General features: G+C 33.3%; 3 protein-coding genes across 4 annotated transcripts; 1 reads left to right on the top strand and 2 right to left on the bottom strand.

Annotated features, from left to right (window-relative positions):
• Positions 1 to 335: 335 nt before the first annotated feature.
• Positions 336 to 5,596, bottom strand: LOC126686996 (PHD finger protein ALFIN-LIKE 6). Its single transcript, XM_050381341.1, has 5 exons — positions 5,205 to 5,596; positions 5,086 to 5,118; positions 2,980 to 3,208; positions 908 to 1,037; positions 336 to 832 (listed from the first exon to the last, which is right to left on the bottom strand). The coding sequence occupies exons 1-5, from the start codon at positions 5,299 to 5,301 to the stop codon at positions 557 to 559; spliced, it is 765 nt and encodes a 254-aa protein (XP_050237298.1). The 5' UTR covers positions 5,302 to 5,596; the 3' UTR covers positions 336 to 556.
• Positions 5,597 to 9,779: 4,183 nt separating this feature from the next.
• LOC126685893 (leucine-rich repeat receptor protein kinase HPCA1) lies at positions 9,780 to 18,111 on the top strand. Of its 2 annotated transcripts, none has more exons than XM_050379887.1 (19): positions 9,780 to 9,888; positions 11,173 to 11,293; positions 11,453 to 11,524; positions 12,023 to 12,097; positions 12,186 to 12,257; positions 12,351 to 12,512; positions 12,611 to 12,685; positions 13,095 to 13,166; positions 13,255 to 13,326; positions 13,438 to 13,506; positions 13,609 to 13,683; positions 13,997 to 14,068; positions 14,223 to 14,360; positions 14,506 to 14,984; positions 15,070 to 15,225; positions 15,316 to 15,455; positions 16,209 to 16,428; positions 16,652 to 16,887; positions 17,429 to 18,111. In XM_050379887.1, exons 1-19 carry the CDS (start codon positions 9,795 to 9,797, stop codon positions 17,900 to 17,902), a joined length of 2,874 nt encoding a protein of 957 aa, XP_050235844.1. In that variant the 5' UTR covers positions 9,780 to 9,794; the 3' UTR covers positions 17,903 to 18,111. The 2 variants fall into 2 exon arrangements, with proteins under 2 accessions (XP_050235844.1, XP_050235852.1); XM_050379895.2 differs by lacking the exon at positions 9,780 to 9,888 and adding an exon at positions 10,394 to 10,746.
• A 39-nt stretch (positions 18,112 to 18,150) lies between these two features.
• LOC126685908 (probable methyltransferase At1g29790) lies at positions 18,151 to 19,713 on the bottom strand. Its single transcript, XM_050379908.2, has one exon. The coding sequence runs from the start codon at positions 19,519 to 19,521 to the stop codon at positions 18,259 to 18,261; it is 1,263 nt and encodes a 420-aa protein (XP_050235865.1). The 5' UTR covers positions 19,522 to 19,713; the 3' UTR covers positions 18,151 to 18,258.
• Positions 19,714 to 22,025: the final 2,312 nt, after the last annotated feature.

The following is a 22,025-nucleotide window of genomic DNA, read 5'->3' as shown; positions in this document are numbered from 1 at the left end:
AAAATATAGGAGAACATTTGTCATTCTGATTGTCACATCAGATGTAAGAAGTTTGGATTTTATAAAATTTGTACTCTGTTAAATCTATATTAACATTTTAATTTATTGATTTAAAATTTATATTAATACTGCTAGTTAATACATGATTTTATCTAATGCTTTGATTTTATATTTTACTGATTGAATCCAAACTTTACACACCCCTAAATGGAAAAGTGCTTGAACATTGCTCTTGAGAAACAAGTCCCATAATACTCTTCCTAACATAGGCAATTCTTGTTTGAATATAGAATAAAGTCCTGTTGGCTGATATACCTAACCATAATTAATCTGAATTTGACTCACAAGCACATAAATTAATAAAACAAGAGAATCAGAAAATTGCATCAAAAACATGTAATAAAAAAAAAAATCTAATTCCTGAGAAGATTAGACATGACAGGAACAAGAAGTACTGAAACTTCAAATTCAATCAGCAGTCATCGACTAGAAACTGGTTCTGTTCCAGAAATTTCAAACCCAGAATTCTAAACCTTTGTTACTTCATCTTCTAATTTTAAACTCTGGCCCTCTTGCCGCTGCAACCCGGACACTTGTACTGCTTGATATGTTCAGCCTTTGCAGGTGTAATCTTTACACATTTCCCATGAAACCATCTCTCACAAATATCACAGCAAATCCAGAATTCATCAGTGCCATAGCTTTCACCGCATGCCCCGCAAGTAGCACCCTGTTCGTCGTCTTCTTCTTCCTCTTCCCCACTTTCATCCTCTTCCTTGGGGAGTGGAGTCATCTTCACTGCCTTCATCTGAGGTTCAGGTTGCCGAGGTTGCTTATAAACCACATCAAAACACCATTAAGATTTGCATAGAAAAATATTAGTAATTCAATTCATAATTTCACTTACCATTTTCCCGCTCGATTTGCTTTTGCTACTGTTGTTATTAATTCCAGATTGCTCCTTGGCTTGTTTAACATTTCCTGACACAACTTCAAATATTGTTGGAAGTTCATTTATCATCTGGAAAAGCCTCTTCCTGTTGATTACATTCAAAGCAATATCAAGCTGCCAATCTTAAAAAAGACAAAACTAGAGCTATGGTCTGCTGAGTGGGAACTTTGAATGACTGACAAACTTTTTAGGCGGTAATTTGTGCCACTACCAATAGTCAAATAGTTAATAGTTGGAGAATCAAATCACAAAAGTTAGAAGTTAGGAATCAACAATTTAGGGAGTTCTAGGTAAACATAACTGACTATACAGCACATACAGCTTTTGCACCATATACAATCCATCTTAGATACACTAGTGATAAGTATAACTACCAACGACCAAATGGTTGTCCAGTAAGCATAAAATGGTCTTCACACGTCTAAAATAGTGAAACCTCCTTAGGGCACGTGTATCTGTATGTGAGCATGAGTTAAATTATGTCTTCTTCATGAGTTAAATTATTTCTTCAGATTTTCATGAACAGCACTAAAACCAAGAATGCAAGTAAGCTAAAGCCATGTGATTTAGGACTTCTTGAATTTTTTTTTGAATAAGATAACATCAATTATTTGTTAGATTACTATGTCCTCAAAGAACATTAAAAATATTCTGCATCATAATAACAAATATCAAATTTAAATTTGTTTCCATATTGTATATGGTTACATAAATTTACCCAGAAGCGCACAAAATACTGAAGCTGTTTTTCTATGAGATGAGATCTTTAACTAGAATTAAAAGAGAATGCAATACTACCACATGGACACTTAGGAATTCTCCAACAAATTCCAGCACAAAACTACAAACAAAAACATGGAGAGGACTAAAAAACGTAATGTTGTTTAATCTAGTTGAACATGAGTTCAAGAAAAATCTCTTCAAAAGCTCCATTAGGATCAAACCATAGAGATGCATTAGTTAATGAGCAGTCAGCAGATATGTAAAACAAAAATAAAAAAGAAGCTACCAAATGAAATATCCAAACTTTATTTTTTTTATCAGATGAAACTTGCAGTTAAAAGCCTAAATGGAAGGGGAAATTGTATGAAAGAATTCCCGAAGCAACTAACAAATGCATGAACAAGAGACAATTCTCAACAGTCTCTGATGCAAAGTACACCAAATTTATTTTTAACTTCTGTACTACGCAGATAGGCATAAAACGTACTTCTCAACGCCCTTAGCAATTCTTGACCTTCTTATGGTTAAAAATCAAAGTTCCTATGAAGTCAGTAACAAGTAAGGTCACATATTTCATATACAATAACTAGATCTGTATTTTAATGAGAACAGTTAATTTGTTGAAGAAAAGATTAAGAACAAATGGTAGAATTGCTCATCCTAAGCTAAAAAAATGAAAATTGCATTCTCTCTCTACCCTGTTAGTCTAAAATATGGCTTCAAATGGTTGCTGATAGACATGTGCATGTTAATAACGCCCTTACCGTAAATTTGAACATTACATCTTCGTACAAAGCGAAGCATATATTGGTGTTAGGCACAAATACCGTTTGGCAAATCCAAAGGTCTTGGGTTTAGGGCTCACGTATTTTCGTTGAGTTGGGTTAAGGAAGATGCATGAATAAGTTTGTATTCTGTACAGTGGTTTCAAATGAATATAGCCTGAAGCTGCTATATTTTAAACAAATATTGGAGAAACTTCACCAATTCCATTAAACATGATTGCAAAATTACTGTATTTTGAAATATCCCACTAGCAAAAGCTACCACAATCATCCACTATCAGCATATTACTTTGCGAAAATTAACTGGCCAGTTACTGTTCACATATAAAATAAAGGGAAGCTCAAAGAACAAAATTCAAACAATAATATACTATAAGGAAAATACATTGCTTGTTAAACGTACGTACATCATATTAATTTACCATCCCATGCAACAGAACCTGAGCAATTATTAACAGCATGCTGCAAAAGCCAATGAGCTATAATTCAGTAATTGACATGAAGAAAAATAATACATACCTTTCATTCTTACCAAACCCAAAGCGGGCACCGAAGTAAAATGCTACAGCAAGCAACCATGAATCACTATGAACTGCAACAAGTGATAACCAGTCCTTCTCTTGCATCCCATCTCTAGCAAAATTTATACCCAGAGCTGGCTCAGGAAGCTCAGGGGGCACCTCCTCCACAGGCAGGTTAACTTCCCAATTCTCATTTGGAAGCCCATATAAACATAAGTTCTCCTTTTCTGTAAATGCAAAGTTAACAATTTCAGAAAATTAACAAAATAAAAAATTGTCTCAACTTGCTGAAACATAACCATTGTATCCTTATCTGAAAAGTGTACACATTTTGACCTTCCTCACCAACTATTCTTATCTATACGGTAAAGAACATGGTTTCTGGTAATACACTTTAAATATTAGATAATAGTAAAGGACTTGATAAAGATCAAAAGGCCAGTGTTTATCAGTCTGGTAACTTTTTATGGTAAAATAAATAAAGCTGGTGCTATTACTTTAAAAAAAATATGACTTCTCAACACAATAACTACAAAAATAAACAAACTAAACCAAATGAGATTTCATTGTGCTGAGTATTACATTCCCTAGCTCTTGTCCATCCAAAAGTAGAAAATTCATTAACTTTCGTGAGAATTCATGTCCATCCAAAAGTAGAAAATTCATAGATACAAAACAGAAGACTTTTAGCCAATACAGCATAACACTTAAAAATATCATTCATGTAAGTCCGATTAGCATTTTTTTCAATCAATCATCCAATAGAATTCGTGTTTAGAGCAGATTCACCCCAGTAATGAAGCTCCATTTTTAGTCATTATAACATCATTAGAAAAACACCTCCACCAAATAAATGTTCACAATGTGATGCTCAAGACACATCCATGACACAACTTCGAACTATGATAAGGATAGTCAAATGGTAATAATCTCTCATTCACTAGTAACTCTACAGCAAAACATACTTACATGAGAGCCTAAAAAAACTGTTGAATGATAAAGAGTAGTCAAATGGTAGTAATCTCTCATTCACTAGAAACTCTATACTAAACATACTCAAAAGAAAGCCTAAAGAAACTATTATATGATAAGAGTAGTCAAATGGTAGTAATCTCTCATTCACTGGACACTCTTACAGTTAAATATACTTTCAAATGCATAGCAGAATGCATAGCACAATGCAAGAAATTGTCATTCTCCTCCCCAATTATTAAAAATAAAAAAAGATACATTTTTGATGTATAATAATGTATACGTTTTTTAAGCATATGTTATATATATTTTGACTTTATATATGTTATAAATATCCTTTTGGCCATATTTAAATAATGTTTTCGCAAATGTTCTTTTAAAAAAAAAAAATTGTCAAACTATGATACACTTTGAAGATCAAAGAAGAAAAGGAAACTACAGCAATTGGCTTTCAGAAAATATCGCAAAAGAGGCATGACACGTTACACTTATACTGACATTAAGCAGGAAAACTGTCCAATTAATTTTTTAAATTCCCGAATGGAAATTTTTCTAATCCATTTTTCCTCCCATTTCCTTGAAACGATGAATATTTCTAATCATATTCTAACTAACGTCATTGCCAAAATTGTCAACATGACATGCGTACGGAACCAAGTCGACAAGTATAGGACCTTCTTGCGGTTACGAGCAAGTTGACAAGAAGTTGTGAGCAAGAACAGCCAAATTATGTCCAAGAACTGGAAAATTGAAAATAACCAATACTTTCAATCCGCCATAGCATGTAAGATATAAATTCAGCTTCGTAATCTGAATTACTAGCTGGAAATTACAGATTCCAGTGCCACATATGAAAACAAAGAAATTGTAAGTTCATGACATGTCATAAACTCAGCTTTGTAACATAAATTACTAGCTGCAAATTACAGATTCAGAAACTTAATGACAAACAAGGGTAACAAAATTACCAGCTGTAAAGAATCAAGAACACAAAAGAGCAGACACCCAGATACCAAATTGTTTATTAAAGAGTCAACGTAGCAGTAGTTCCATTAATAACCGAATAACAACAAAAACCCACACAGAATTCCAATTCTAATTCATGAAAAACAACAAAAAAAAGAAAACCCACCTGGGTCACACTGTTGGTAGAACTTCTCAACATCTGAGACAAACAAAAACATAAACAAAACATGAGAATTTCAGAAAATAAACAAGGAAGAAGAGAAGTTCGTTGAAGAATTGAGATACCGGAGGTTAGAGCTTTGATTAAACCAGAGCGTCTTCCTTTAAAGTCGCTGAAAACTTCTTCAACTGTTCTTGGTATTGGGTGCGGTATTCCCTCCATTCTCTCTTCTTCCTAAATCAATTCACTAATTCTCAATCTATATATATATATATACAGAGAGCTTGATAATTATGTTACAGAAATTTAATTGAAAAGTAAATTATGAAGATTGGATAATGAGTAAACATATATGATAGTTTTTGGTGGTATTAATTTATGGTATTAATTAGGGTTTTTGGGCTTCTAATTTCAATTCATCAGAATTTTTGATTTAAATTGGAGTCTATGGAAAGAGAGAAAACAAATACTAGCATTAGGGTTTGCTGTTTTGGATTTTTTTTTTAATTTTTCGATTGGAAGTAATGGAAAGTGCTTTTTTTTTTCTATTAAATTATTCAATTTTTATTTTTATTTTCAAAATTGAATTCTAATTTCATTTTGCAAGACTAATCTCTTATTTCACAAATGAGCTATAACTCAACGCGAGACTTCATACTGTTAAATTGTGATTTAATTCCTCCCACAAGCACTCTTCCTCCTCAATTATAAAAAAAAACAAATTATTTTTTAATATTATTTGATATAATTAAAAATTAAATATTGGATTTAAGTGTCAAATATAATTAGAGCTGGCCATGGGCCGGGTCAGTCCGTGAACCGGCCCGGTCAAACCCGGCTCAAAATCGGTTAAATCTAGAACCATACCAAAACCGGCCCGAAACCGTGAAAAGACCAGTTCCGGGCCGGTTTCAAACTTTTGAAACCATGAAATGGCGGTTCCAGGTTGGAACCAGCGGCTTAAAGTCGAACCCGTCGATAAAAATTTAATTATAAGGCCAAAGGACTTTAAATACTAAACGTTTAATAAAAATCTTTATTATGTCTCAACGTTTAAAATGGAGTATTCGTTATAATCCAAATTATATTATTTTATTTTAAAATGTACATGTTTGAAAAGGCGCGTGCCTCTATCGATGTGGCTTGCCACTTATTTTCTACACATGAAAATGAACAGATAAAAGGTGCAAATAAGTCGTTGAAATTCGTTTTTAAAAACTTTTACAACTTTAAATTCTAAATTGATTCTCACTTCTTATATTCAGAAATAACATTAATTTTTTTATTTAATATTATTTTATGATTGAATAAAAATTATAAACTTGTAATTATTATTAAATTAATTACAATAAATCTTAATTAATAAATTTTAATTAATTTTTGTAACTAATAGAAAAGATTACACTAGTGGTGTCTAAACTTCTTAAAATCTTCTATTTTAGATGTTTACACTTTCATTATGATTATAAGTGTTTAAACTAGTTGGTTTTGTATCAAACTAGTGTTTGTAACATCTTATAGCGGGTTTTTCATATTAAATGAAAATTATTTATAAATTTTTTTTCAATTTTTTTTATAAATCATTAGTTTAAATCTAATTAAATTTATTTTTTTGATATTTTATTCAAATTTTCATTTTTGATAAATACTATATAGTTATTTTATAAAATAAACTCAAAATTAAAACCTCCAGGCCCAAATCTATAAAATCCAATAATATATAAAAGCCTAAAATCCAAATGTAAAAGAAAAAAAAATCAATTAAGCAAATTGTAGTTGTAGACCTACTTTTCGGACAGATAAAATGTGATAAAAGATTGAAGCGTCCAATGATGATTTGTAGAGAAATTCGTCCGGGTGACGAGATATCGATTTAATTGTTTGAATTCAAGCAAGTGTCGTCAGTGCACATTTGCAAATTTAAAGGATTGAAATAAACCATAAATAGCTTATAAAAATTTCAAGAGATTGTGATCTAAATCTAAAAAATTGGACTAATTGCAATGTCTTTAAAGTTTATGGGCCAATTTACAAGTTTGACGGGTTATATTGACCATACCCAAATTCATAGGTCTTAGAAGTCTTTTTTAATACTTTTAAGCACTAAAATAGTCTTTCAACCCTATTCTATGTAGCACACCTTAATAAATACAAATTTTAATTAAATAATAATCTAAATTGTATTTAAATCTAGAACACATTACTTTAAGACCCCTCACGTTTGTCACAGTTTAATACCCCTTATATGAAAATCAAACGATTTGGTACCTCACTTTTGATTTTTAAACTATAAGACTGACCCTTCTGTTAGTTCCGTTAATGATTTGGTACCTATATTTGGTACCTCACGTTTTATTCCGTTAATGATTTGGTACCTATATTTAACAGAAGGGTCTTATAGTTTACAAAATCAAAAGTGAGGTACCAAATCGTTTGATTTTTAAAAAAGGGTTATCAAACTGTGAATTATGACAAACGTGAGGGACATTTGAGTAATTTGCTCTTAAATCTAATCCAAACACCTAATTGATAGACTTTAAACCTAACCCAAACACTATAAACTCTAATCTGATCACTATAAATAGGACCCTTAGTTGATCTAGCTAGGGTGGTACCAGTATGTAGGCTGTGCAAATACAAACCAAACCGAACCGTTTAACAGAACCGAACCGAAATTATAATTACGGTTCGGTTTTTTGGCGACTATGGTTTGTTTTGATTTGTAATTAGACAAAATTTTGGTGTTCGTTTTTTGGTTCGGTTTGAGCATTTAAAAAAAAAAAAAAACCGAACAATCAAATGAAAATAAAAATATAAATATAAATTTATATAAATTTGTATTTTTTGGTTTTTATTATTTTATTATAGTTGATATATAAGTTAATAAATTTCATCTAATAAATATAAAATTTATTATTTAATATTTGAATTAATTTTATGATAAAAAAATTAAAAAAATAGAGAAAGTAAAAAATTTAGGTTTTTAGCCGAACCAAATCAAACCGAACCGAAATTTTCGGTTCGGTTGGTTTAAGCCAAAATTAAAATTCAATTCGATTTGGTTTGTTTTGAGATTTTTACAAACTTTGGTGTTCGGTTTGGTGACCAAACCGACCGAACTAACCGAATGACAACCTTATCAGAACGTATCAAAAACAAATACAAACCCTAAAATCTACTAGTGTTGGCCGAACCATACACTGCCCACCCCCTACCACACACACACACACACCATTCAATTTTTTTGTTTATAATCCAAATTTTTAAAATATTTAATTATTATACCTAATTTTTTAATTTTCAATTTCAATTATAGCAATTTGTTTGAAATTGAAATAATTTTTTTTAATACATCATTCATATTGTTTCATATTATTTCAATTTGCCTACTATCAAAAATGTCCAAATATTGAGCAATATAAAGAGTATATAAATCCTTCTCCACTATAATTTACACAAATGAACACAATTCAAATTAAATTTTAATTAGCTAATTTAAAAAATTTGGATAATAAATAAAAAATAAAAAGAAATTAAAATATTTTTCAATTAGTAAACCAAAATACGAGATATTTTAAAGGACAGTAAAATCTCGCCCCTGACCAAAAAATCATTGTCCAAACGCGACCCTAAAAATCGGGCTTGGATGGACCTGAACGAGTATACAAGTTTATGAACAGGTCCAGCTACGCCTAGCGACCCTATATTAAAATATGGGAATGTATTTTTGTTAGGAATCTCTAAACTGAAATGCAACAACAATGAAACAATTTTAATTTATAGATAGTTGGGATGCAATTTTTTTTTTGTCAAAATTAAACTTCATTGATTAAAAAATGATATATACAAATAAAAAATGACTCATCAACACTAATGAATAATCCATTTTAAAAGTAAATAATGAGAAGTGCAAAACAGTCATCCACAATGACTTTTTTTAGCCACTGAATAGGCCATCCAATTGAAATCTAACTTCTAAAAATTTGAAATTACAGTCGACCCTCTAATAGTTAATATTCAATAAATTAATAATTCTAATAATTAATAGAAAATTGAGAGAACCAACTTCGTTCCACGTTGGATAATTAATAATTCTAAAATTTAATAATTAATAAAATTTAAAATATATTCTACATGAATATTAATTATTAGAGAGATTTTTTTAAAAAAATATATAACAATTGATGATTTATTTGAGGCAATACTAACCTTAATTCATAAAGTGGAAGTTAAAATACCATCAAATTATGACTTTTTTATTCTTTTGAGAAATTTTAAAAGAATTTATTAGATAAACAAATTAAAATAAGTAAAGTATCTCTAATATAAAAAATATTAAAAATTATTTTACTTTATAAATACAACTTCTTAATAATTATTTTTTTAGTTTAATATCAATTGATATTTCTTAAATTGAATATAAAATTATTTTTTTTAAATTGAGTGATTGTAAAGTGTATTTAGTTAGTTTTTTTATAATATAATATTAATATTAGGTCTATTAATGTAGATGTTTTAAAATATTTTTTTTAATTTTTTTTATATAAATTAATAAATTAATAATTTTAATAATTAATAAATTTTTAATCCATCATGTGTATTATCAGACGGTCAACTGTAGATTGAAGATATCAACTAATATTACTCTAGTATTTTTATCATCAGACAACGATGCGCGGGAATCGGGAACTCCTCTATTGCTGTTCGTAGTCCTAATGCATCCACCACTGGGCACAGAGTTAGAAGTGAGAAATGGGATGTGCAATAGTATGTGCGTCCGCGCTACCTTATGTGTATTGTACAAAAGTGGTACGGTAGCAACTAATTTGCCCTACTTTCCAAGCTATGATTTTTATTTGTCGTCATCATCATCATCATCATCAATGTCATTATGCCTATAAAGGAATTGGAAAGACGATTCTAAGTGCGATTATTTTATGAAAAAAGGAACAGGTGGGAAGATGAAATATTCAGAAGCTCAAGACTTTGGGCACTCTTATTTGCCCCTTTTTTAATAGAGTAAGAAATTTGAAAGTGTCTCTGATAAGGACTTTAGCAGCTAACAAATACCAAGTAGCAATCTTTGGAAGTGAATTTTTAGGAATTAATTTAGAACCCACCAATAAGGACATGAATCCACTCTGGTGTGTTTATAGATTTTTATTTAATGCGTTTTCTCTTTTCTTGGTGGAAGAATTTAATGTTTTATTTATTAGATTAGCCCCACTTTGATGGATTGTTGCATAAACCACCTTTTCTTTCTTGTAAATGATATCTACTAATCTTTTATTTTCTACAAATTAAGTATTTTGGATATTTTGACTTTTGTGCTTATTGTCAACTTGTTTTTTCTTTGAACAATCATAATGGGCGACTTGTCAAATTGTTGCACCAATGAGTTCCATTTAAGTACTTTCACATTATGTGATTTCTGAAAATATCAACAAATATTTAGCTGCCAATAGTTTATCAGTTTGAAAGTCATTTTGTTTCAGAATTTCATTGCTTATGGTAAATAGGTTTTCAATTATGCAAATGTTCAAACTTGGAACATAGAGTTCTTGAAGGTTTTGTTGAGAGATATGGTGGATTCAAGCATTTTGCTGTTTCTGCTGCTTCTTTGCTTTAAGTTCTGTATCATAGCAGCAGAAACTAATAGCGGTGATTGTAAGTTCCTATTATTGACTATTCTTTGTTTTCTTTGTTTGATTGATCTATTATTACTTTGTCCATATGTCTAACATTTTTTGTCCTCATTTTTCAGATGTTACGTAGTTCTCATTTGATGAAAATTTCATATTTTTATATGTTTAGGGCCTTAATTAACTGACTTCGGTTTAACTAGAGATATATATAATATATGTGTGAATATGCTTATAGTAGTAAATGCATATGAACTTTCTTTGATGCAGCTATGCAATTTCTCGAGCCTTCGAATGATGTAAAAGTTTGCCATGTCTTTGGAAAAGAGAGTTTCTGATTTAGGATGTAATAGTTGTATATGTAATCATATACAGATCCTACATGCACTTTATCCAAATAGACGATAACAAAGATCAATGAAACTACTTGTTTTTCATAATCGTGATGCAGTTACTGGATTGAAGGCCCTCAAGGATGTCTGGCAAAACACACCACCGAGTTGGAAAGGCATAGATCCTTGTGGAAACAAATGGGATGGAATAGAATGCACAAATTCACGTGTTACTGCCATGTAAGTCATTAGTGTTAAGATAATGAAACTATTGCCCAACAGTTTGAACTTTTAGGTGAACTGGTTATTTGAGAATTAGATGCACTTAACCTTCAGATGTTTTCTGCAGCTGATCTATTAATTTTTCTTGTTGATTGACCCTGCTTTTCTGAACTGTAGAACAATGTCAAGCATGGGATTAGCAGGACAGCTGTCTGGAGATATCTTAAATTTACCAGAACTTCGAATTTTGTAAGTACTCAACTTGCATCTCATGTCCATTTAAATGTGCTCGAGATTCTACTCAGCTATTACTTTTGTGGATGCAAGCCTATATTCCTTAAGGATCATAGTCAATACATGAGGCACTTAGTGGGCACATGTCTGAGCCATTGAACTTCTTTCGCTTTTGAGATGGTCTAATCAATTAAAAAATCTAAACCTTTATCAATTCTTACTCAACCTTTCAATTTCGTCAATTTTAGACTGATTTGGATAATTGCATTTCAATTATAGTAAAATGCCCCCATTTGAATGAGTAGCACCTCAGTTACATCAAATGGGACATTTGGCTATAATTGAAATGCAATTAGACTAAAATTGACGAAATTGAAAAGGTCGATAAGGTTTAGATTTTTTGGATGTTTCGGCCTTTTGAGATTGCTTCTTTTACGCTCACATATAAATTTTCTTTCGTTTGAAAAGATGTATTATTTTCCAGAGGAATTGATTATTGGAATCTTTATGCAGGGATCTATCATACAACACAGATCTGGGAGGACCCCTGCCAACATCCATTGGGAGTTTGAAGAAGCTAACAAACTTGTATGGACTCACACACATTGGTTTACCTTACTATTAGCCAATTTGCCTGCTGGTTATAGTCCACTAATTAAGTTCTATTTTGTTTCAGAATCCTTGTTGGTTGTAGATTCTCTGGTCCTATACCGGATTCTATAGGATCACTGCAGGAGCTGGTCTATTTGTAAACATTTCAACTTCCAATTCTTCTTTTGTTTTAATAAAGTTAACATCCAGGCTTAAAATCCTGAAAAAAATTCATTCTGACAAATTACAGATCCCTAAATTCTAATGGTTTCACTGGACGAATTCCACCATCAATTGGAAATTTAGCTAAGCTTTATTGGCTGGATATAGCTGACAATAAGCTTGAAGGGCCCATCCCAATCTCCACAGGAACTTCACCTGGTCTTGATAAGCTAGTTAATACGAAACACTTGTATGTCAAGATAATTCCGCTTATTAGAGCTCTTCTTTACAGTACTTTGCTGTTCAACCATTTTCCATATTATAATGCATATTTGAAATCTATGACAGTCATTTCGGGAAGAATCGGCTTTCAGGCACAATCCCACCTGCACTTTTTAGCTCGAACATGACTCTAATACATTTGTGAGTTTCACTGAAATGCTTTTAGAATGATAGGCTGCACAACAAATATCAAGCTGCAGTATGGTCTTACTTATTATAATATGTATTGTGTTTGTTGACTACATTTCCGGTGCATTTTCCAACACTCTAATCACTAGCTTTTTCTGTTTCTTGAAAATTTACAAGATAACAAAGGAAAAGGGGAAACAATGTATTTCTGCAGTAGCTTCTTCTCTAATAAAACTAGCCAATTAAGTTTTTTTTGGGATTGATAATGCAGAAAAATAGTAATACAAAATCAAAAAATCCTTTCTTGATTGTTCTAGACCTAAATTTCACAAAAATCATAAAAGTGCGCACCTGCCGAAATTTAGAATTGATGTTGATGGAATGTTGTTTTTTCTATTATAACTTTAAATTGTGTAATCAGGCTTTTAGAAAGCAACAATCTCACCGGTAGTATCCCTACTACCCTTGGCCTTGTCCGGACATTGGAAGTTGTGTGAGTATTCTTGGTTACGAACTTGGTTGATTTCATATTGACATTCCTGCTGGCGAAGTTTCTCTTAAATGTCTATTTTTGGCTGCAGACGCCTCGACAAGAATTCATTAACTGGACCTGTCCCTTCAAATCTCAACAGTCTTACTGGTGTCAGTGAGTTGTAAGTGTATAAGAAGAGGGCATTCAAAATAAAACTGATCTAATGGTTTCATTCCTTTGTTGCATGTTGATTTCTACTCTGTTAAGGGTGTCTGTTGATGATCATTTTCAGATTCTTGTCCAACAATGGGCTGACTGGACCATTTCCCAACCTAACTGGGATGAATGTTCTCACTTATGTGTAAGATTTTACGCGTTATTATCACTATTAGTTATTTATACATAGCAGAACAAACTTTACTATTCCCTGTCTGCTTACTCTAACCTGAAATTTCTCTTGCAGGGATTTGAGCAATAATACCTTTGATGTGTCAGATTTTCCTTCTTGGTTTTCAACCTTACAGTCTTTAACAACATTGTATGCTTCTCTCTCTTCCATGCTACTCTTTTTCTCCTCTTTAGGTTCCTTATTCATCAAGTTAGAACACATTAATTAACTGTTACTAGAAAGAGAAATCCGTGCCTATGTTGCACGGAATGGAAATGCTGAAATGGGAATATTGTTACAAATATAAAGCTTTAAAATTTCATAAGCATTTCCGGAAACATAAATGAAACGCCAAAAAATAGGTTTATGCGCTTGCCGGTGCATGCCTAGGCAGTGTCTTATATCAAGTTGTAAAAGATATTAATCTCCTGTCTTAGGTAAAGTTATTTATTTTATGTGGCAGGACGTTGGAGGACACGCAACTTCAAGGACAAATTCCGACTGAACTCTTCAGCCTTTCTCATTTAACTACTGCGTATGTATCAACTTAATCTCCAGTGCCCATCACAGATCTAAAAATCATCGGAAAAAACATCTTGTTGCTCTTTGGATTTGATTAAAGGGAATCTAGCTAGGTGTTTTTATCTCACATCGCAGTGTGTGGCAGTTATTTTTACTTTTTCTCGCAGGGTGCTGAGGAGCAACAAACTCAATGGTACTCTAGATATTGGAATAAACCACGGGGACCAACTGCAACGTATTGATTTGCAACATAATCAAATTTCTGGCTATACAAACAGACCAGGAGGAAATCGAATCAATGTGGTGTAAGTTGCATTGCATACTGATGGTTGCCATCTTCTTAATCAAAGATGCGACTAAAGAACTTAATATTAGTGTCCTGGAAACAAAGAAGCTGGTATCTGCTTTCTGTTATGCTCTTATTATTGTTATTTCTGTTCAACTTTGCAGACTTGCGGGTAACCCTATCTGTCTAGAAACAGGAATAACAGAAAGTTACTGCTCTGTTTCAACGACAGATGCTTCCTTTGCGACACCACCAAATAATTGTGTACCTGTTGCATGCAATGGAAATCAAAGTTCCAGTCCCAACTGTAGATGCGCATATTCATACAAAGGACTTCTAGTTTTCAGAGCTCCTTCATTCTCAGACTTGGAAAATGCATCACATTATGAATCTCTCCAGCAATCTTTGATGAAATCTTTTCGTTCCAGTCAACTTCCCGTGGATTCAGTTTCTTTAAGTAATCCAAGAAAGGATTCATCTGTGTATCTTGATCTAGACTTGGAAATATTTCCAACTGGCCAAGGTCAATTCACTCGAAGAGAGATTTCTGGGGTTGGGTTTGTGCTGAGCAACCAGACTTTCAAGCCTCCAAAACTCTTTGGGCCCTTCTATTTTATGGGAGAACCTTATCGGTTCTTTGCTGGTACTTCAATACTCCATACACAGTACACTATTTAAACAATTGTTTGCCTTCTTTTAATAACATCTCTTTTCCCCTTGTACTATAGGACAACCCACAAAATCAAACTCATCAAACACTGGCATAATCATTGGAGCTGCAGCTGGTGGACTAGTCCTAGTGTTACTATTGCTCCTTGCGGGGCTTTATGCTTATCGTCAAAAGAAGAGAGCGCAAAAAGCTACTCAACGGAACAATCCTTTTGGTAAAATAAGAATTTATCAACTATTTGGTACCTTGCCATTAATATAGATTATCTTGAGTTCACTTGTTCCTTTGCACCCTGAAAATGCAGCACACTGGGATTCAAGTAAGAGCCACGGTGCTGCTGTTCCTCAGTTAAAGGGAGCCAGATGCTTTTCTTTTGAAGAGCTTAAGAAATACTCCAATAACTTCTCAGATGCCAATGATGTTGGATCTGGGGGTTATGGAAAGGTTAGTTTATTTTCTTTCTTTTCCTACAACTGACCCTGTCTGTCATAACCTTGCCTTCTATGTAGCATGGAACAAAAAAATGCTGAAACAGAAAATATCCGAAACGGAAAATGGTGAAATGACATTCTTACAAAATTTGTTATAAATATAGAGTTTCGGAATTTCCAAAGCATTTCTGGAAACAGACACAAAACGCCCAAATGTAGGACTCAAGAAGTTTATCTGAAAAATAACTCATGGTGGCAACTCACATCAAGCCTCATCTAACAATTGTTATTGGAAATTATCTTCCACATAATCAAATTTGTTGTGAAATCTACGCGCGCAGCGGTACGATTGACACGATAGCAATAATGCGAAAGAATAAGGGATTTTGTAGAATATAGTTTAAATAAGAATAATAAACGAAATCGAGATGATAAGAAATCAATCACACACAAGAACACAATATTTAACGAGGTTCAGCAATTGCTTACGTCCTCGGAGCAGCAGAGAGTTTTACTTATATCAAATCAACGATTACATTAAACCTAGAGTTATTAATGTTTATATACTAAAACTCTAGCCTAGAAGCAATTATATGTTTGTCCATGCTTCTATCCAATGGGAATAGAGTCCCATTGCCCCTAACATACCAAAATACCAAGAAACTAAGTAATAGGCCAAAAATTCCATGAATATCTAATTTTTGACACTTTTCAACAAAATTTGTGTGCTGGATTTTATGATAACACATTCAACACTTGCTTGCAGGTATATAGAGGAATCCTTCCTAATGGACAGCTGATTGCCATTAAACGAGCTCAACAAGGATCATTGCAGGGTGGTGTAGAATTTAAAAATGAAATTGAACTTCTGTCTAGAGTCCACCACAAAAATCTAGTAAGCCTTCTGGGTTTTTGTTTTGAGGGAGGTGAACAGATGTTGGTGTACGAGTTTATTGCAAATGGTAGTCTCAGTGACAGTCTTTCAGGTAATTTCAGCAGCTGTAGAAATTGTTATTTCGTAGTTTATGCATAGTCAAGTAGATTACTCTCGCTGCAAAAACTCAGCAAGCTAATAAATCGCAGACGAATATTTAGAAAAAAGATTTTATTTTCTGTGCATAAGAATGAGCAACAATTATACTGAAATGAAGATATTATTTTGAAAGCATCATTACCCCCTTACATTTATCTTCTGTCATGTCGATGCAGGAAAGACAGGAATCAGACTGGATTGGATTAAGAGACTGAGGGTGACCCTTGGATCAGCAAGAGGTCTGGCATACATGCATGAGCTTGCTAACCCTCCCATTATACATCGGGACATAAAGTCAACGAACATACTTCTAGATGAACGCTTGAATGCGAAAGTTGCTGATTTCGGTCTCTGCAAGCCCATGACTGACAGTGAAAAGGGTCATGTAACCACTCAAGTTAAGGGGACAATGGTCAGTACATTCATACCCCTACTTTTTTTTCTTCTTTTCATTATTTGAATTTCGCTGCAACTGAAGTATAAAATATTTCTATCTTTAGTTTATAGCACTTGTTAATACATTTTTGTGAAAATTGTTCAAGATTTGATAACAAAAAAGCAGAAGTTTTTAGGCGAGGCAAGTGAATAGATTCGAGCTCCTGTATATAAATCATTTTAAGCTTTTGTTTAAGAATACACTCTGGTCATACCCTTCCATCTTTGCTCTTACCCTCTTAGTCTATTGATAAGCGAAAATTCAATTCTCATGATCTTATAGACTTCCGTAAAATACTAACCAAGTTTCTTATGGTAATAGAAAAATTTTGCTGCAGTCAGGATCATTGGAATTTCTTTTCATGTTTTGTTTTATTTGTCTTAGAGTATAGTTTGAATGTAATATCCATTATCTTCTACTATGCAGGTTAACATGTTAACAGGCATTGGGCAAAAATGATTTGAAAAATGAATTACACCATTGGATAAAACTGACTAAATTATTGTATTTTGTATAGGGCTATTTGGATCCAGAATATTACATGACTCAGCAGTTAACGGAGAAGAGTGATGTTTATAGCTTTGGCGTGGTGATGCTGGAGCTACTAACAGGAAGAAGGCCAATAGAACGCGGTAAATACATTGTGAGAGAGGTAAAATTGGCAATGGATAGAACAAAAGATTTGTATAACCTCCACGAACTTCTCGATCCAGGCATTGGTTTAGAAACAACATTAAAAGGTCTGGATAAGTTTGTGGATCTTGCAATGAAATGTGTGCAAGAATCTGGAGCTGACAGGCCTACAATGGGCGAGGTGGTGAAAGAGATAGAAAATATGTTGAAGCTCGCAGGGTTAAACCCCAATGCTGATTCAGCAAGCACTTCGGCTAGTTATGAGGATGCTAGCAAGGGAAGCCCTCACCATCCTTACGGCAAAGAGGCCTTTGAGTATAGTGCGCCTTTTCCAGCTTCAAAGATAGAGCCACAATGATTATTTTTCTAGTAGCTTTAAGTTTTCTAATGTGGTTGCTATTTGTTGTCTTGTTTGAAGCATGTAATGAATCAACTGTAGCTGAATCGAATTCTTTGTTTGTTAATATGTAGCAAAAGTATTGTATCTGAATTTGTTCAAGAATGTATATGAACAGAGAAGTTGTAAAGACAGATTAGCGATTTTGAAGAAATTTTTAATTTGATTTACTTGTTTGTATATCCTCTTGAATCCGACAGAATTATTAATTAGTAAAATTTTCTTTGTTTTCCATGTTCTTATACCTTTGCAGTGTTTTCAGACTAAGTACACTCTGTCGTTTGCATCAAACATGACTATGATTTGCTAGTTCCTGATCATGTCATTGGTTTCTCCAACAGGGCGGAGAAATACCACTCGTTTTTGTGCATTCCTCGATCCAGCTTCTTGCCAGCGTTCCACCTTAGCTTCTTGAATCCAACGCGGTCCAGCATTGGAATGTAAGTCTCATTCAACTGTGATCCTGTGCAAAAGAAATGATCAAGCCAAAAAAGTCCTCCTGGCCTCAACACCCTATGTATGTCGTAGAGTGTGAACTCGAGCATGGCGTCTGGAATCCAGTTGCTCAGGATGTGCATGGAATGAACTATATCCAGCGTGTTCTCGAAGAACGGAAGCCTCTGAGAAACACTAACATGAATTGAGATTAATCCCCGCGATGCAATAAAGCTGTTGAAAGGACCATCCAGATTCATTGAGCTTGTAATGATGGTAACATTTCTTTCCTTCATTCTTGCAGCAAATGTGCCACTCCCACCTCCTATGTCAAGTCCGATACGGATAGTTCCTGGAGGTTTGTACTTGAGAACTTGATCAATTCCATAATCGATTCCTCCATTGTCGAACATCCACCTCGTCTTCTCCCTCCCAAGCAAGTCGAAACAATCCTTGCAGTCGAAGTAGCCAGGCGCATTTTTGCGGTTGACAAGGCACTCATAGCTCTTACAAGTATAAGGATCCCAGATAATGCTGGTATCTGCAGGGATTGCCCAGAGGCTGTCCGGTAATGGAGTTGGCTCGACATAGTTAGGCGGAGATCGAGGGCGACACCTTCTACGAGGAAGAGGTTCACACCCTTTAAGTATCAACCTCTGAGCAAATGCATCATCAACTGGACATTCCCCACCAACTTGGTAAGTCATGTACTTGACCAAATCCTCTTGATACCTCATACAGGCTGCACCGGCGGGCGGATATACCTCATCAGATCCCGCTCTTGGAGAGTACCCGAGTGGGAGCTTATGAGGGCCGATCGCTAGCATAACTTCATTGGAGAGATTATCAATACCATTGAACTTTGCAGGAAGTTGGGTGAGTTTCTCATTCTGCTGCAGGGTACTAGTGAGTTCAATAAGAAGAGCTTGCACAAGAAAGTTGGTGGAGTTGAGCTTTTGGAGGAAATCAGCAATGAGTAAATGAGTAGCAGCGAGCTGGTGATGATTAGCATAGGGTGAAGAAGGCAGTTTCAAGTTTAAAGACGGACCGGCGAAGATGTAGGCAGTGAGAAGATTGGTTAGAATGACTAAGACAAGTATCTTGAACTTGTACTTGTTTTGATGTGCATGCTTTTTCAGTTCCATCTCTGGTTTTTGTTTTTAACTTGACTTGTTTGTATCTCTTTAAGGAGAGGAATGGAACGATCAAGAAGACATGATTTAGTAGTAGCATGTTCTAAACGGGTCTTTGGTCAGTGTTAGTCGCCGGTTTAGACGTTCAAGATATATAGCAAACTTTTATGAGTTGAAGATCACAATGTCAACTCTTTCAGCACACTCTACGGATCCAGCCTTTTGCATTCATTTCAGAGAGAATTTAAAATGCGTACCTTTATTTTCTATACTATAGTACTTCCTTTTTAAACATTTTTTTTATTCCTCTCTGTGTTGTCATTTTGTTTTTTTAACTTTATTTTAAAATTAAGATTTTAGAATTAAAGTTAGTAGCTCAAGCATCACCAATAGGTGCTATCTATTGAGCTTATGAGACTTTTGTAGTCAATATCATTTAATCATTTTGTATATACAATTTGCCAGATTAGTAGGTTGGTTTCAAAGATTAATCAGCTGAATTAAATTATGTTTGTCAGGTGAAATATCGGGATTCAAAATATGGATAAATAATTAGATTAGTTAATGGAGTTTGCCTTTTGAAAACCTGCAAAATAGAGTAGACGATCAATCGGATAGTGGTTGTCCGATTAACTCTCCGATACCAAAGTAAGTATTGAGCTTTGAGTAGAGTATTTGCGTATTGAATATAAATTATATAATTGTTTGTTTAGACATATCTCAAACTCCTTATATTGCAGTGAGGAAATACCTTATAGAGTTTGAATAGGAAAATAATTTCTACTTAAAAACTTGTATTTCAATAGAAAAAGTATTCCTAATTCATTAAGAGTCTTATTTAGGAGTGTTTTTCTAAATAGGTTTATCTTCTCAGATAAGAGTTTGTCTTCAAATAAAAAAGTGATTCCGTATATCTGATCTTTTAAATATTATTCCATTTCTGCATAATCAGGTCTATGGCGACGCCCTTTAGACTTGATTCTGGTTCCTTACCGAATCCTTTGGAATTCGGTCTTGCTGAGGATTCGGGTGAATCCCTCCTCACCCTCTAAACATGGTGATGTATGACAATTCCACATCAACACCACGTAGGCGTCATATCAGCAAAATCGCGTAGTTGGACATTATTAAAACGAAATTCTGCGTTTTCATGACAAATTGGATAAAATTGAAAAAAAATTGGTTTTTGATTTTTTTTTTTTAAATATTTGGCCTTTTTTGCTAGATTTTTTAAAACTGCAATCAATCAAAAAAACAAAAAACAAAAAGCCATAAATCCAAAATAGCTGATTGAAACCATATTCTCTCCTCTAGCCGCCATCTTCTAAGTAAATTATATTATTCTTTGCCTTCTTCAAGGCCACCGCTGATCAATATTTTGGTCTGCGGTGGTCTCATTTTATTTTATTTTAGTTTTTTTATATATTTTATATTTGGTCGTTGTTTTTTGTTATTTTTTGTTTTTTATTTTATGGTTGTTCTTATCTCTCCTTCTATGGATTTTATATTTTCCTTCGTAGAAATTTTTATCCTGCCCTTTATGAGATTTAATGTTTTCTTTATGGATCTTCTAATGCGGTGCAGATTTGAATCATTTATGATGATTTTTTTTTAAGTTTTTCAATCGGATTCACTCAAAAATATAATCCAGTTGAACAATTCAAGTTGAAACTATCAGAGCTGTAGATTATATTTTTGATAAAATGCGCTTTGAATCTAATGCCCAATTGACGAAATCCAGACCAATTGCTTGAAGAAGATATTGTGATGCTTATAAATAATTTGCAATTTTCGATTTCATATTGCTATCATCGGAAATTCTTATCTCATTGATTCGTGCAAGAGGGTTGCATCTTTTGTTTATTTATTTATCTTTTAATGTATTCACAAGATTATCAGCAATCTTCCCATTCAAAAATTCAACGTCAGCATCATCTCTTTCACCCGAAACCGTAGTTGGATTGTCATCCCTAAGCCACTTCTCCCCCACTTTCACCTCCACCCGCCGGAAATTGAACCTCATATTTTGTTTTTTAATCATTAAATCGTTTTTAATGCAGATTTTTAGATCTTAAACTGAAAAAATTCAAAAATTATTTTTTTAGATCTGAGAGTTAAAATAAATCGTAATAATCATCACAAGTTAAGAAAATAATCGCTAAAATTAAATATGGAAGAACGACGAATCGACGGCGGAGCAAAGACGAAGAGAAGGCGGGGCGAAGACGAAGCGACGGCGGAGCGATGACAGATCGTTGAAGGAACGACGGCGGAGTGATGGCAGATCGTTAAAGGAAAAGCGGCGGAGTGATAAAGAAAAAGAAAAATAGATGAAGAGGAAGAAGAAAATGAAAAAGAAAAAATAGAAAAGAAGAAAGAGAAAGAGAGAAAGAGCGAGAATAAAAAGAAAAATCTGAAGAAAAAAAAGAGATACACATATTAGAATAAAAATAAAATGCTTAAAGTAAAAAATAATAAAAAATAAGTATTATTATAATAAAAAAATAATTTAAAGT

The sequence above is a fragment of the Mercurialis annua genome, linkage group LG1-X, assembly GCF_937616625.2.
Source record: "Mercurialis annua linkage group LG1-X, ddMerAnnu1.2, whole genome shotgun sequence".
Lineage (NCBI taxonomy): Eukaryota > Viridiplantae > Streptophyta > Magnoliopsida > Malpighiales > Euphorbiaceae > Mercurialis > Mercurialis annua.
The sequence above is the reverse complement of the archived record's forward strand: the minus strand, read 5'-3'. Positions and strand labels throughout refer to the sequence as shown.

Coding starts and splice junctions, on each gene's coding strand:
- LOC126686996 (XM_050381341.1), bottom strand. CDS start 5,301: ATGGAGGGAATACCGCACCCAATACCAAGAACAGTTGAAGAAGTTTTC. Junction 5,119..5,204: donor AATCAAAGCTCTAACCTCCG/GTATCTCAATTC, acceptor TGTTTGTCTCAG/ATGTTGAGAAGTTCTACCAA. Junction 1,038..2,979: donor GGGTTTGGTAAGAATGAAAG/GTATGTATTATT, acceptor TGTAATCAACAG/GAAGAGGCTTTTCCAGATGA.
- LOC126685893 (XM_050379887.1), top strand. CDS start 9,795: ATGCATCCACCACTGGGCACAGAGTTAGAAGTGAGAAATGGGATGTGC. Junction 14,361..14,505: donor GGAAATCGAATCAATGTGGT/GTAAGTTGCATT, acceptor TCAACTTTGCAG/ACTTGCGGGTAACCCTATCT. Junction 14,985..15,069: donor ACCTTATCGGTTCTTTGCTG/GTACTTCAATAC, acceptor CTTGTACTATAG/GACAACCCACAAAATCAAAC.
- LOC126685908 (XM_050379908.2), bottom strand. CDS start 19,521: ATGGAACTGAAAAAGCATGCACATCAAAACAAGTACAAGTTCAAGATA.